Raw genomic sequence first — 14,127 nt, 5'->3', positions numbered from 1 at the left:
TCACACTGTGTTCTAGTGCAGCCAGTTGGGATGGCTTCTGGCAAAAGGTCACAGTGCCTCCTGTATTGTACTTCATAATGGTCCTAAATGTTAATGTTTCAGACCAAAGAGGGACCCAGAGTCTATAATGTGCATCAGGACATCTACAAGATGACCTCTGGGGCTCTTCTGAGCTGGGCAAACATTGAGATTTGAAGCATCATAAAGCCCTCTAGGAAAGGAAATTCAGGACGTAAAATTTCAAGAATCATAGTGTTTACAGGGATAAAAGACCAAAGTTTTTTTTTTTTTGTTGTTGTTGTTGTTGTTATTTGTTTGTTTAAACAGGGAAAAAAACAAAGAAGAACTCAAAGGAAGGTCACCTTCCAGAGCAACTGCACTGGCCTCCTTCCATCCACCTCAGCTGGTCTCAGGACCCTCCACAGATCCAGGCCACCTGGAACTGAAAGGAAAAAGATAGGTGCTCAACTTAGAAGGGAATTGCAACAGGAGATGGGGAAAGTTTGCTGAGCTACTGGGTGAGAAAGGCAATGGAGAAGAATATGCTGGAGGGAGCCAGCTGAGGACGGCAGCATGAAGAGATGGTAGCCTTGCAATGACCAACAAGGTGGTCTTCATTTTGTGGTTGAAAAACTGGGAGGAACCAAACTTAAAAATAAAACTGCTCATCCTGGCATGCAGTGGTGCATGCCTGTAATCCCAGGAAGGCTGAAGCAGGAAGACTGAAAGTTCAAGGCCAGCCTGGGCAACTGAGACCTCAGCAATTCAGCAAGAACCTGTCTCAAAATAAATAATAAAAAGGACTTGGGATGTAGCTCAGTGGCAAAGTGCCCCGTGTTCAATCCCAGTACCAAAAAACAAAACAAAATCTGTTCATCCCCAGTGCCAAAGGAAGGAAGGAAGGAAGGAAGAAGTGCACTTGAGTCTGATAACTTAATGAAAGAGAAAAAGAAAAGTAAAATACAACCCCATTGTAATATAATTGATCCCCCAAATCTGGATGGAAATATGTCTATAAAGCTGGGAGTGACACAGATAATTGATAAGAAATTATGTATATATAATTTATACCATGTGTATGTCCAAAAAGAATGAACTTGAGTACTTATAATGGTATAAGATGTAGGAAAAAAAAAAAGGAAAGTAACAAGGAAATAATCTTCACTATTCCTCACTGTTCCTAAATTTTTATTTATTTATTTATTTATTTAGCTGTACTGGGAATTGAACCCAGGGTTTTACACATGCTGCATAAGCATTCTATCATTGAGTGACATCCTTTTTCTTTTAGTTTGAGACAGGGTCTTGCTAAGTTGCTCTGGTTGTCCTCAAACTTGCAATCCTCCTACCTCAGCCTCCACAGTCACTGGATTACAGATGTGTGTCACCACACTCAGATACTGAGCTCTAAATTTAATGCTGGTCTTCCCAGCAAGAAAAGTAAAAAAGAATAAATTCTCATAACCTGATAAAAAGAAAACACAGAAATTCATATGAAGAGATTATTGTTTTCTGCCTATGGACACTAAGTTCATAAATAGGACTTATCTCAAAAAGGACACAGGGTGACAAAAAGACCAAAAACTGCAATCCCAGGTGAGTAAAAGCATAGAAATACAATACAAACATGTTTCTCATGGTTGTCATCTATAAAACACAAGGGCATAAAATCTGAGTCAACTTCTTTCAGTAAAAACACAGTCTGAGAGTATAGGTTTCCGATGATCTAACTATACAGGGACAAAATGTACAAAAACAAGGAATTTACATTTCACTTTCTCTCTGGACTATTTCTCTCAAATGTCTCAAGCAAGTTCTGACAAGGGATGGATCACCAGCAATCTGTAGTTCAACGCTCCAACACGTACCTGCGATGTCAAAATGCTGACCTGCTGATTAAAGAATGACCCACACACATCAGCCAGGAGAGGCAAGCAGAAGGTACTAAAGAAATGTCCAGGAGACTAGTGGCCTACAATTTGGAGCAGAGAGGAAATGAACCTAATAAAGAGATGCAGCTCTCTGAATCCTTTCTTGAGGAAGTTGTGTGGCTGGGGATGCTATATTAGGTCCACAAAGAATGGAGCCTACCTCTAAGGCCAAAATCTGAACTATTTTAGTACTGAAAGACTGTCTTCAGGGATCTTTTTAACTTTAAATGATTGGGATCTTATAGTGAAATGAGTATCTGCAACTAAAGACAACCTTATAATGTAGAAAAGTACACCAAAGGGCAATTAAGTCGATAACTTGTTTTGTCATCAAGGGAGAGACACATTTCTACAACTACTCTTGCAGAAACAAAAGTATGAGTAACATAGGCTAGCTACTAGGGCTAGCATCTCCCAGTGAGATCTATTGTAATTTCATTTAAACTGTTTATAAGGTGATTGGAGCTGTTTAGACTTCACATGTGATTTCACCTTAATTCCACTGAGATGTTGCCTTAAAAGCTCTCCCAGGAGTTTTCTATTTCCCAACAGTCTTTGTTGAATGACAAGACGGAACAGCCAGTACTCAACTTTCCCAGGAAGAAACAGGCTGCTTTCAGCCTGTTTATAAGACAAGTGAGACATATGCGCAGGTAAAGCCTCTCTCAGAGACAGCCTTAGTATGGGCCCACAAAACCATCAGACCTTCAAAGGTAACCCACAGAATTGGAGAGACTCGTTCTCTTTAATTTGTAGAATTTCTCTGTTCCAGTCATGTGGAAAGTCAAATTCAGGGATAATAATATTGGAAGTAAGAAAGAAAATTCTAAACACAAAATGATCATTATAATCCAGTCCTAAGTAGTCATCTCAAGGATAAATACATAAATTGATTATTAAATAATCATCCCAGGCATTTTGACTTTTTTATTTTTGATTAGAAACCTTAGTGAAATTCTCCTTAGATTTATCTCATGGGCAGCCACTTAGTTTTAGTAGACAGCAATAATGAATGAGTTTAATTGAGCATTTTTTTCTTTCATTGAGGCCATTATTTCTTGCAGATATCCAAATAGACTTTCCATCAGATGCAGTTTTTAGTAAAAAAAAACCTGCCTGACTAGCATGTAAATCTTCTACAATTATTACAGTGAACTTTTCATTGACAATGAGTTGATAATGAATTTATAGTCTAACCAAAGGGTAGTGGGAGTAGTAACTCTACATTTGTGGGGGAAAAAATTGAATTTTTCCAAGTCCATCAAAATACCTATGTGTTCTAAGGCATCAATTACCTGGACTGATTTAGAAACAATTAGATGTTGTGCTGTGGGGATACAATATGGGTATCCCCTCAACCAATAGCAAGCAGACACATACTGATGCCCTTGCTAAAGACCAACAATAATAACAACTATCTTTTAGTAAGTATCGCTATATTAAGCATTTTACCTGAATTATTTAACCCCAAATCATATGTTTCATAATCCTCATTTCTGAAGCATAAATTATTGCCCAATATCACAAGCTTCTAAGTAATAAGGCTAAAAATTGAATCAAATTATACCAGTATCATTTAGGAAGTAGATATTTAATGACAAAATGTAGGTATACAGCCCTATTAATATGATGAAATCCAAGAGAAAATAGGTATTACCTCACATTTAACTTAGAATTTTTCAAATAATTAGATTTGAAATCATATGTACTAGACAACTAGCATTTCACTGTGAAGTAGGGAAACAAAGGGTTTATGAGTTGGAAAATCAGAAATTGGGATTTGCTAGGAAGTTGGATATGCATTTTCATCAATTTCCTCTGGGATCCTGAAAATGCTGGAGGATGGGGAGCCAATGTTCTTTATGGGTAACTTTGACAAATAAGCGTTGATTGATTTAATTAGCAAACGAGAACACCAGCATCAAGTGTTTCTGCAAATTACTCTTAACCAAGCTTGCCGAGCTAATAGATCACATGAAATTGTAAATCTTGTTTCTGACAGCAAAACAAGTTGAGGAAACTGACATTAGGGAGTGGCTGGACTGTGAAGAACTTACCAGACTTGAGACTCTGAGCCATAAAGGCACCAGACAAGAAGAGTGATAGGCACAGAGAAAAGTGCTAGCCAAGGGCTGGGGTTGTGGCTCAGTGGTAGAAAGCTCAACTAGTACATGTGAGGAACTGGGTTTGATCCTTAGCAACACATAAAAACAAATAACCAAAATAAAGATATTGTGTCCATCTATAACTAAAATATATATATATTTTTTAAAAGTGCTGGATAAAATACCATCCCATCCAAGGTAGTACTTAATCACCAAATTACCTACAGAAAGGTGTAGCAGAGAAATGATCAATGATATCCCGGGCTTCATTTTAGTATTTTAAAGGGAGGATTTAATTAAAATATAGACAACATGAACTATTTCAACAATACCACTGGACCATTTTTTTATTGTGCAATTTATGTGCTGTTTGATATTTGTAAACTATTTTATTTATATTGATTAGACATTTAGAAATGACATTTAGAATGTCAATATGTGCCAAATGTATGTATTTTTTAGTTTACATTAGGTCCACACCTTGGTTTTTTGTTTGTTTTGTTTTGTTGGTACTGGGGATTGGGCCTAGGACACTCTTCCACTGAGCCACATCCCCATCCCTTTTTTTTTTAATATTTATTTTTTAGTTGTAGTTGGACATAATACCTTTACCTCACTTATTTATTTTTTTTTAATGTGGTGCTGAGGATCGAACCCAAGGTCTCGCACATGCGAGGTGAGCGCTCTATCGCTGAGCCACAATCCCAACCCACCCATCCCTTTTTATATTTTATTTAGAGACAGGGTCTCACTGAGTTGCTTAGGACCTCACTAAGTTGCTGAGGCTGGCTTTGAATTCATGATCCTTCTGCCTCAGCCTCCTGAGCTGCTAGGACAACACATGGCCCATACCTTGTTTTAACATACATTTTTATTTCTTTAAAATAAATAAATAGGGCTGGGATTATGGCTCAGTGGTAGAGCACTCACTTAACTGTGCTGTGGGGATACAATATGGGTATTGATCTTTATCATCACATAAAAATAAATAAATAAAGTCATCGTGGCCACCTATAACTAAAAATTTTTTTTTTAAATAAATAAATATTTTATACATATAAAAATATCATGTGGGCTGGGAATGTGGCTCAGTCGGTAGCGCGCTCGCCTGGCATGCGTGCGGCCCGGGTTCGATCCTCAGCACCACATACCAACAAAGATGTTGTGTCCGCGGAGAACTAAGACAAAATAAATAAATATTAAAAATTCTCTTTAAAAAAAAAAATATCATGTGTGAGGCACAGTTCTAAGCACTTAATGGTTTGGTATTTTCTGTGATTTTTTTCCTCCATATTACTAAAGCAATGCATATAAGAAAAGAAGCTCAGAGTGAGAAGAGCTTTTGGAGGATGTCTAACCCAATTCCCCATTTGCAGCATGAATCCCTGTTCTGAAACCATAGCCACTAAGGAGAAGTCCAGGCTAATCATGAACATCCATTGGGGAATGCAAGACTCACAAGGCAACAGACCATTTCCGGAATCCTATCACACGGGTAAATCTGCCAAACATCTGTTAATATCAACTTGGTGTCATGGGAAATTCACGCAGGAGCCAGAGGAATGAACTGTTGGACCCAAGTAGAAGCTGAATCCAGATGTTATCTGAGACCCCCATGGAACTTGGCTATCTTGTCTTTTTCCTTCCCTTTCTGTCATTAAAGGTGATTTTTTCCCATTTCATTAGTTATACTTTATATTTTAGTAGTAGCTTTAGGATTTAAAAAATATATCTTCAGTTTATAAAAGGATACCTTTAAATAATACCTCTTCAGGTAGAATGTAAGAACCTTATAAGAACATTAAAGAAGAGATCTTTTGCCTTTGGGATACAAAGATGCTAAGGTAACTAACATCCTCAGATGAGCATAGCTTGCTCCCAGGGGCTCAGTGGGGACTATAAGTGCCTGTGGAGAGGGAACATGAGGACTCTCCAGGTTTTGGGATCACAGGATTCCATGATTCTCAAGCCTGGCACTTGACAAAATCTACCAGGTCTAGGCAGAGACAGCCTTACACCAGAGCACAGAGACAAGGAATTACAGAGAGCAGCTTGCCTTCTTCCTCGGTTAGTCCCCTTTTTTCTTGGCTCCAGTCACTCCAAAAGTATGATCCTTTGACCATACATCGCATGGCTATGATGTATTCTGTGAAAGCCTGCAGCCCCGTGAGGTTGTAGACCAGATCATCACTCTGGAAGTCAACTTCCACCTGCGAGACAGAAAAAGCTCTCAGCTGAAATGGGGGCAACACATCTTCCCTTTCCACATTTCCTTCACTACTCAATGCTCTCTTACCTTTCAGAACTAGAAACAGTGTATCTCCGATTTTAAAAAACATCATTTTCATAAATAAACCTCCAGACCTGCCTGGGGACAACTTGTACCTAAATAGATGTAATCACCCCAAGAACCACCACCTCCATCCCCATTTCCTGTCTCTGAGCTTGGGAACAGAGATTTCCATCTCTGGGCCTGGTGAATGATGTTCTAGAAGATACAAGGCAAAACTCCATGACTCAGGGCAAACTGAGCCTCAGCTTAAACTCAGAGGTGATTTCAGTACCTAGAAATACAGTTTCACAGATCAAGGGGGTTAGAGACCTTGGCAGCATCGAGGTCAATCCTCTCAGGTCAGGGTTGAGACCCAGGAAAGTTAAGTGACCCCAAGACAACCTCAGCATTTGTGATCAGTGGAACTGGAACCAGAACACAAGTTTCTTCACTCCCCGTTTCTTTCTTTTACCCCAATATTCCATTATAAATGATTGGTCTTGGGGTAACCAATCAAGCTGCTTAAAGTCTCAACAGCCTGGATATATAAATTCATTTTGACATTCTCTTGGGAAGAATAATGGCCAATTAAATCAGTTCCCTTCTCTCAATCAGTGTCACTTTATCATTAGCAAAATAAAGGTGGAGTTTTATAAAATTTCTAAAAGTCCCTTCTGGAGCCAACCCTCCTTGAAAAACTAAAAATATATATATATTTTATTTCTGAGCACAGACATTATTGGAACAATGAAAATGGTTAGCTGTTAGTTTATTAAACTTATATTGAGTTGATTAATAAAAACAAATTTCACTAACAGGATGTCCATTTTATTAGTATACAACCAGCGAGAGAAGGAAGTTCTGATATTTCTTACATGTATGTAAGAGCTGTGAAGGGAAGTACTTAATTATAGTCCCTGGGTCTAACTGTAATTGGGCAAAAGAAGAAAGTGTGTGACAGAGAGCTGAGCACCCCAGCTACAGAGGGACTTCTGAAAGCCCAATCAAGTTGGGGGCAGAGGAAGGAGGTAGGACCCAGAGGCAATAATAGCATTTTCACTGTTAAAGCCTGGGCTCCTGGAGCATCCTCTTCCAAACAACCCCAGGAGATACTATGGCACCACACTAAGGTTATTGGGAACAAAACTTGAGACAATCTGTCATTCATCATGGGGTTATAAAAATAATTCTAATCCATATGCCAACTGTAAGGAGGTCTAATAATGCTCTATTTTACTTTTTATGCCTTTTAAAATGCAAAATATTTGCTGGACACAGTGCCTATAATCCCAAGGGCTCAGGAGGCTGAGGTAGGAGGATTGCAAGTTCAAGGCCAGCCTCAGCAACTTAGTGAGGTCCTCAGCAATTTAGCAAGATCCTGTCTATAAATTTAAGAAAAAAAGTTTTAAAGTGATGGTTGTGTGTCTCAGTGGTTAAGTGCCCCTAGGCTCAATCCCAGTACCCAAAAATAAAAATTTTAAAAAAATATTCTTTTTAAATCTTTCTTAAAATAATCTTCCTAATTTTTCCTTCAGCACACACTTGGCCTACTTGGTACTTCTCATCATGCTCAGGCTGAGAAAGCTTTGCCTCATCTAACCACTTAAACCTGCTGTTCCCAGCCCCGGCTACAGAAAAACCAAAACAGGCTGTTCAGTCTTTTCAACACTTTGCCTTTAAGGTAAATTGCCTTGGATTTATACCTTAGCTTTTGTCTAGTCGAGGAGCTATTGGCTCTCTCAGACTCCAGGCCTTCATACACAGGCTTAGATCTAAAGCCTCCCCATGTCCACCCAGGCCTTGGAATCCTACCAATACACTAATTAACTCCATCAGATTTGTTTCTAAGTCTATGCTCCGTGCCAAATCCTAGCTCACCCAAAGTGTTTGTCATAGGGATGAGTCAGAAGTTTTGGTGCAAAGCCTAAATCAAACTCTTTAAACAATCTTGAGATTCATTTCTAGGATATCCACATGGCTTCTAGGATGTCCACATGGCTTCATCATAAAAAGGGGCAAACCCTGCGACAAGAACCGCAGGAAGGTTTGAAGGTTGCTGAAGTGTGGTCACATGAATGACAAACCTGGAGTCAGAAAACCTGGGCTTAGGTTTGCAACTTGCAGACCTTGTGATTTTGGTTTATTAATCTCTCTACATCTCAATTTCCTAATCTATAAGTGAGGATAGCAATGCCTCATATATAGGATATTTGCAAGAATTAAATAGGTGACACATAAGAAAGCATTTTGTTACCCATATAACATCATACAAACATGGGTCTTCTTATATGGCCACAATGGGATTTTAGAATTAGTTTTACATGGTTTTGTTTGGTTAAACTGATGTTTGTTGAACACAGCCATGTGACAAGCAAAGGAAAAATAAAAATGACAATCAAGGTACCTGCATTTGAGTTTACAGTCTACTGAGGGGCGAATCTAATGAGTTTAAATGTGTTGATTGTTAAGTGCCATGACAGAGACTTACAGAGGAGGGGAACCTCGCTCAGACCCTAAGAAAGAAATATATCTCATCTAAGTTCTGAAAGATGAATAGAGGGGCAGTAGCACAGGTACAAAAGCAGAGGGTGTTCTAGGCAGAGACACAGAATAGGGAGACAGTGTGCTGCAAGGAAAACAAGCAATCCAGAATTACTACTGAAGTAAGCTCAAGGTGAAAGACAAGGTTGGAGGGTTGGTGCGGCCTGGTCTCAGAAGGTTAAGGATTTGTACCTCTTTCCATGAGTGGGGACCATTAATATGAGGCTGGAGTGGGTTGGGTTGATCTTAGCTGGTTCTAGAACTGAGGAGACTTGCTTGTGTTTGATATCTGAAAGGAGAGAGTGAGTCCTGGATGCTCTCTCTCCAGGAGAGCAGAAGGAAGGACATCTCACCTCATGGACAGAAAGAGAGAAGGCAAAGATGGATGCAGATGTGGGTGACTTTGTTAAAGGGTGGAGTATAGAATGCCAAGAGTTGGAGCAACTTCTATTTGTTGGCCTCACTTAGTGTTACACATAGTTGAGTAATTTGTCAGAGTGACGTAGGCTCTGGTTTGTTTCTTGTTGAATCCTGTCTTGGAACATTTTGTGACTCTGGGACCCTACCAATAGAAAGAACTGGGGTGGCTAGTCAGTGCTGGTTGTGTGGCTGAACCTCCCCACAGTTCCTCAGGTTTGCTGAATCTATGGCACAGGGCTTGAAGGAAGATGAGTTTGTGCAGTGCTGAGGCCTGCTCTGCTTAGGGGCTCCTCGAACTATAAATTGGTGAGTCCAGTGTCATATAGTCAGGTTCAGGGAAGAAGGTTCCAGAGTTGGCTCAGAAAGGAAGCAGGAAGGAGGAGTGGCCAACATCATTCTCTCTGAATACAGGAAAATGAAACCTGACAAATTTTCTTTTCTTAAAGCATTCTAGAACAGGATAGAACACAACAGACATCGTGTTTGAGGGTTTCTACTAGGAAAGGGTCTCATGATAGCCTCCTGGACACGATGAAAAATGACTGTCATGGTAATCAGGTGTATTCGTAGAAACCTGAGTAATGATTACACTCAAAGAAGGCAGCATTGGGGCTGGGATTGTGGCTCAGTGGTAGAGCGCTTGCTTAGTATGGGCGGGACCCAGGTTTGATCCTCAGCACCACATAAAAATAAAGGCATTGTGTTGTGTCCATCTACACCTAAAAAAATAAATTAAAAAAAAAAGAAGGCAGCATTGATGCCCCTGGAGAGTCTACTGGCTTTCCACAGGGCTCTGATGCAGTTACTGCTTTTTTTAATGATTAGATAAAGTCATAGAATTAAGTTATTAAATCTGAAGTAAGTTTATCATGTATTAAAAAGGAAGTAAAATGTTGAAAGTAGGTTTGGGGTAGCAGAATAAAGGTTCCAAGTGGAGTGAAATGATGAATAAGGCCAAAATGAAGAAATTCAATAGGAACAAATAGAGCATTTGAATTCAGGTTAAAACCTAACAAATTACTGGGTATGGGTGGTGTCCTCCTTTAATTGCAGAGACTTAGGAGGCTGAGGCAGGAAGATTGCAAGCTTGAGGTCAGCCTCAGTAACTTAGAAAGGCTCTAAACAACTGAGTGTCTCAAAATAAAAAATAAAAAGGGCTGGGGATCTGGTTCAGTGGAAAAGCATGCCTAGGTTCAATTATCAGTACAAAAACAATTGTACAATAGTGAATATGTATTTTTCTAGCAAGTTTTGTGAGAGGGGAAAAGTCTTAAAGACATCTCCATAATGTGAGGTGGTCACCAAAAAATGAAGGATGATATAATTTCAGGCTGGGATGAAGGAAACAGGAGAATTATCTTCTGAACCCCAAGGTAAGAAAAGGTTTCTTAAAACATAAAGAGCATTAAGCATAAAGGAAAAGTTTGATAAAAGTTAACATGATCAAAATTAAGAAGTTCTGTTCATCAAAATTCATCATTAATAAGAGAGCAAAAAGGCAAGCTGAGGTGAGACAGAACATCAAGGCAAAAGGGTATGGCATAGGAAAGCTGCTCAGATCATGGCAATCAGAGAGAGAGAGAGAGGTCCACTCATCAGAGACAAAATATATACCCCAAAGACACATCCCCAGTGACCTACCCCTCTAGTCACATCCTATCTGCCTACAGTTACCACCCAGTTAATCCATTCAAGTGGATTGATAAATTAAGGCTCTCGTAACCCAATCATTTCACCTCTAATCTTTCTTATTTGTCTCACACATGAGCTTTTAGGAGATTTCTCATATCTAAACCATAATACTTGAAACGGTCAATAAAAAATTATTTAAATGAGTGAAGTCATTTTAGAATTATATAAATGAATCTTAAAAGCACAATATCAAGAGAATAAAGTCAAACATAAAAAATACAAATTGCATAGGTTGAATTTGTATGTTCCTCATATATTTCTGCTGGGCACTTATACAATAGTGGGCACTCCTTAAATTATATTTTTCCAGAAAGCTGGCATAATGGTGAAATATTAAAAGCAAAGAAATGATTACTGTGAAAACAGGATAGCAGTTAACTGTAAGGGGAGAAAGTGTAATCAAAGGGTTCTGGAATGCTGCAAATGTTCTATTCTTGACTTCGGTAGCTTTTACATGAGTGCCGACTTAATAGTAATTTGACAAATGCAATATATGTTTTGTTTACTTCCCAAGATGTGTTATGCTTAAAATTTTTACTAAAGGTTGGAAAAAAAAAGAAATGGTCAAACCACAGCGTATCTGATAACCAACAGACCTAGAAACAAACCAAGGTATAATGCAAAAGTAAAATTTTCATTCTTTAATGTGTCACTGTGCTCAGACTATAATACACCTGTGGTGAAACATCTACCCAATCTAAAAGATGTGAATAAACAACTGAAAAGTATAGTACTTAGTATGTTACTTTTCTATTTGCAATGTAGAAAGTTAAAAAGATTCTAGATCAACAAAGTTGTCAATGAATCTCTTTCTCAGGCCCTCTAATAGAAATATTATAAAAGTATGACTTACCCAATGGGTACTATTGATTGTCCTGTATCGAAGCATGTATTTGAAATCAGATGAAGAAAATAACGAATCATGCCATTCCCATTTTATTTGCATCATTTTTTTGATGCCCAAAATTGGTTTCACAGAAAGAATCTTAGGTGGTTCCATTTTCACTGAAAATAAAAATCATACAATTCTCATATTTGCAAGAAAATGAGATGCTAATAACATTGAGCCCAAACTGAAAGCACAATAAGCCTAGAAAATAAATAGTAGTACACGTTTTGCTGTTTGCTTTATGCAGATGGCATAGCAGGGAAGTGCAAAAGGAATGTCTCAACCGAAATTAACTCCAAAAAAGGACTACCTAATGAAAAGAGGATTATTCCTGAGATTTTTCTGCAAATCAGTCTTTTACTGATTGGGTCATATCTTATACCAGAAAGGAGATAAATAAATAAAAATAATAATCCAGACAAACTATAGTTACACAATAAACTACAACAGAAATTTAAAGAGAGACTACATACAAGAAAATAAGCTATTCCCTGTATCTACCCTCCCCTTGGCCTCCCTCTCCTTGATCCCCATGATTAAGGAAACCCCATTAGAAAGAACTTCTCATTTTCTTTTCACACTACAAATCTTCTAGCCCCAATTTTCTCTCTATGGAAATGTGTGTTTTTCTGGTTATAGAAGTAGCATATGCTCAAATTTTTTTAATACACAAAATCAGGAAATTCTTCAAAACATGGGTTTTTTTTAAAAGTTTCATAATATCTACCTTATGGATAAATGAAACTTATTTGACCACTTTTCTACAATTGTGCATTCATAGTGTTTCCAGTATTTTGTTTAAAGTTCCTTAATGACAGAGGCTAGTCTTGATCACAAAGTCCAGAATTAAAACCTGGCACATAGCCAGTATCAAATATTTGATAAGTGAATGAATACATGGGTAAGAGATGAATCTTCCTCTAACATCTCTAATTATTTCCTTAATTCCCTTAGAATTGATTGGTTGGTTTTTCAAAAGGAAATACAGATATTTAGTTTAACAGCCACACAGTGCAATTTTGTTCCTAGAAAAGGCTACATCAATATCAGTTTCCATCAACAATGTATGAATACCTATCTCATCACACCCTCACTAGCTAGAATTTAATAGTAGCATTGTGGATTTGGAAAAGCAAAATCCCTAGTTAGGGCCATATCATTAAAACACTGACTGCATTAAAATATTCAGAAATCTTTTAGTGACTACTCAAAAAATAATGTGTATTTTTTATGCCTGAACTAAAGGGTGACCAAACTATATGACCACTCTATAAGTGGAGCTATAAGCAATAGACATATTAAGTATTTCCATAAGATTACTGGTATTTATGGAACACTTCATAAGTATTCTTGCAGGTGAATAATTTTGTCAATTCCTCTCAACCACATAACAAAAATGGCCATTTTACAGAGGAGATTTAGAAAAGGTAAATAAATTTCTAGTAACAACTAAGATAACACTCATTTATATCTATGCCAAAGTTCCTGCCTATATTCATTGAATTAAACTGTTTTTAGTCAGAGTAAACACAAATTCCTGTTATATAACCATTCAACTAATCAACTCTATCACCAAGGATATGTTATTAATTTTTTCCTGTGATTAAAATGGCTCTCAAAATAGTTCATTAGGAACTGGTGTGTATTGAGTCACATAAGCAAAATGGTAGACTAGGAAACTCCAAGTTTTTGTTCCTTCATGGAAACATTGAAAAAAAGAAAAACAAAAATGGACAGAAACTGAGTAGACTAAGCTTGCAGGAACTCTAGAAATCTATCTGAGGTTTATACTAACCAATCTAGAATATCCAATTAAGAAAATGTCACCTTCAGAAAGGTAGGAAAAAAGTTTTATGGCAGTCTTATTTGCCTTGCTCCACACTGTTTGTGTTGTGTCAGTGGTCTTGATAGAAAGGAGACAGCAACCCAGTTCCTAATTCCCTTCCTTCAACTGGAGGGAACAGAGTAGACCTTATTTACAACATTCTAACCTGTCTGAAGAAGAAAGGGCTGGCCTCTTGTTTTGCCTAATTTGAATCTCAGGTTGGAAAAGTGTCAGGAACAACTCATGAAAGCTATAGAAAGACTTCACACCTGTAGAAGCCTGGGGCAAGAAATTATGTAGGGAAACATGAAAATAGATGACATAAGGTCTTAAAGAGAAGCTGAGTAAGATTCTGATATTTGAAACAATAGCCACCTCTCCTAGTGTTTGTATACTGACTCTACTGGGACAGTCTTTCACAGATTAGCTAGGCTTGCTCTGAGTTTTGGGAT

General features: G+C 37.9%; 1 protein-coding gene across 1 annotated transcript in view; it reads right to left on the bottom strand.

Annotated features, from left to right (window-relative positions):
* Il31ra (interleukin 31 receptor A) overlaps positions 1 to 14,127 on the bottom strand; it is a 42,054-nt gene that overhangs the window by 16,403 nt on the left and 11,524 nt on the right. Inside the window, exons 4-6 of the mRNA XM_026385963.2 lie at positions 11,815 to 11,966; positions 6,069 to 6,246; positions 363 to 436 (exon numbers count right to left, since the gene is read on the bottom strand). Coding sequence (XP_026241748.2) covers positions 363 to 436; positions 6,069 to 6,246; positions 11,815 to 11,966 — 404 coding nt within the window. The remainder of the gene's footprint in view (positions 1 to 362; positions 437 to 6,068; positions 6,247 to 11,814; positions 11,967 to 14,127) is intronic.

The sequence above is a fragment of the Urocitellus parryii genome, chromosome 1 (genome assembly GCF_045843805.1).
Source record: "Urocitellus parryii isolate mUroPar1 chromosome 1, mUroPar1.hap1, whole genome shotgun sequence".
Classification (NCBI taxonomy): Eukaryota; Metazoa; Chordata; class Mammalia; order Rodentia; family Sciuridae; genus Urocitellus; species Urocitellus parryii.
Note: the sequence above shows the minus strand (reverse complement) of the source record. Positions and strands in the feature narration are given on the sequence as shown.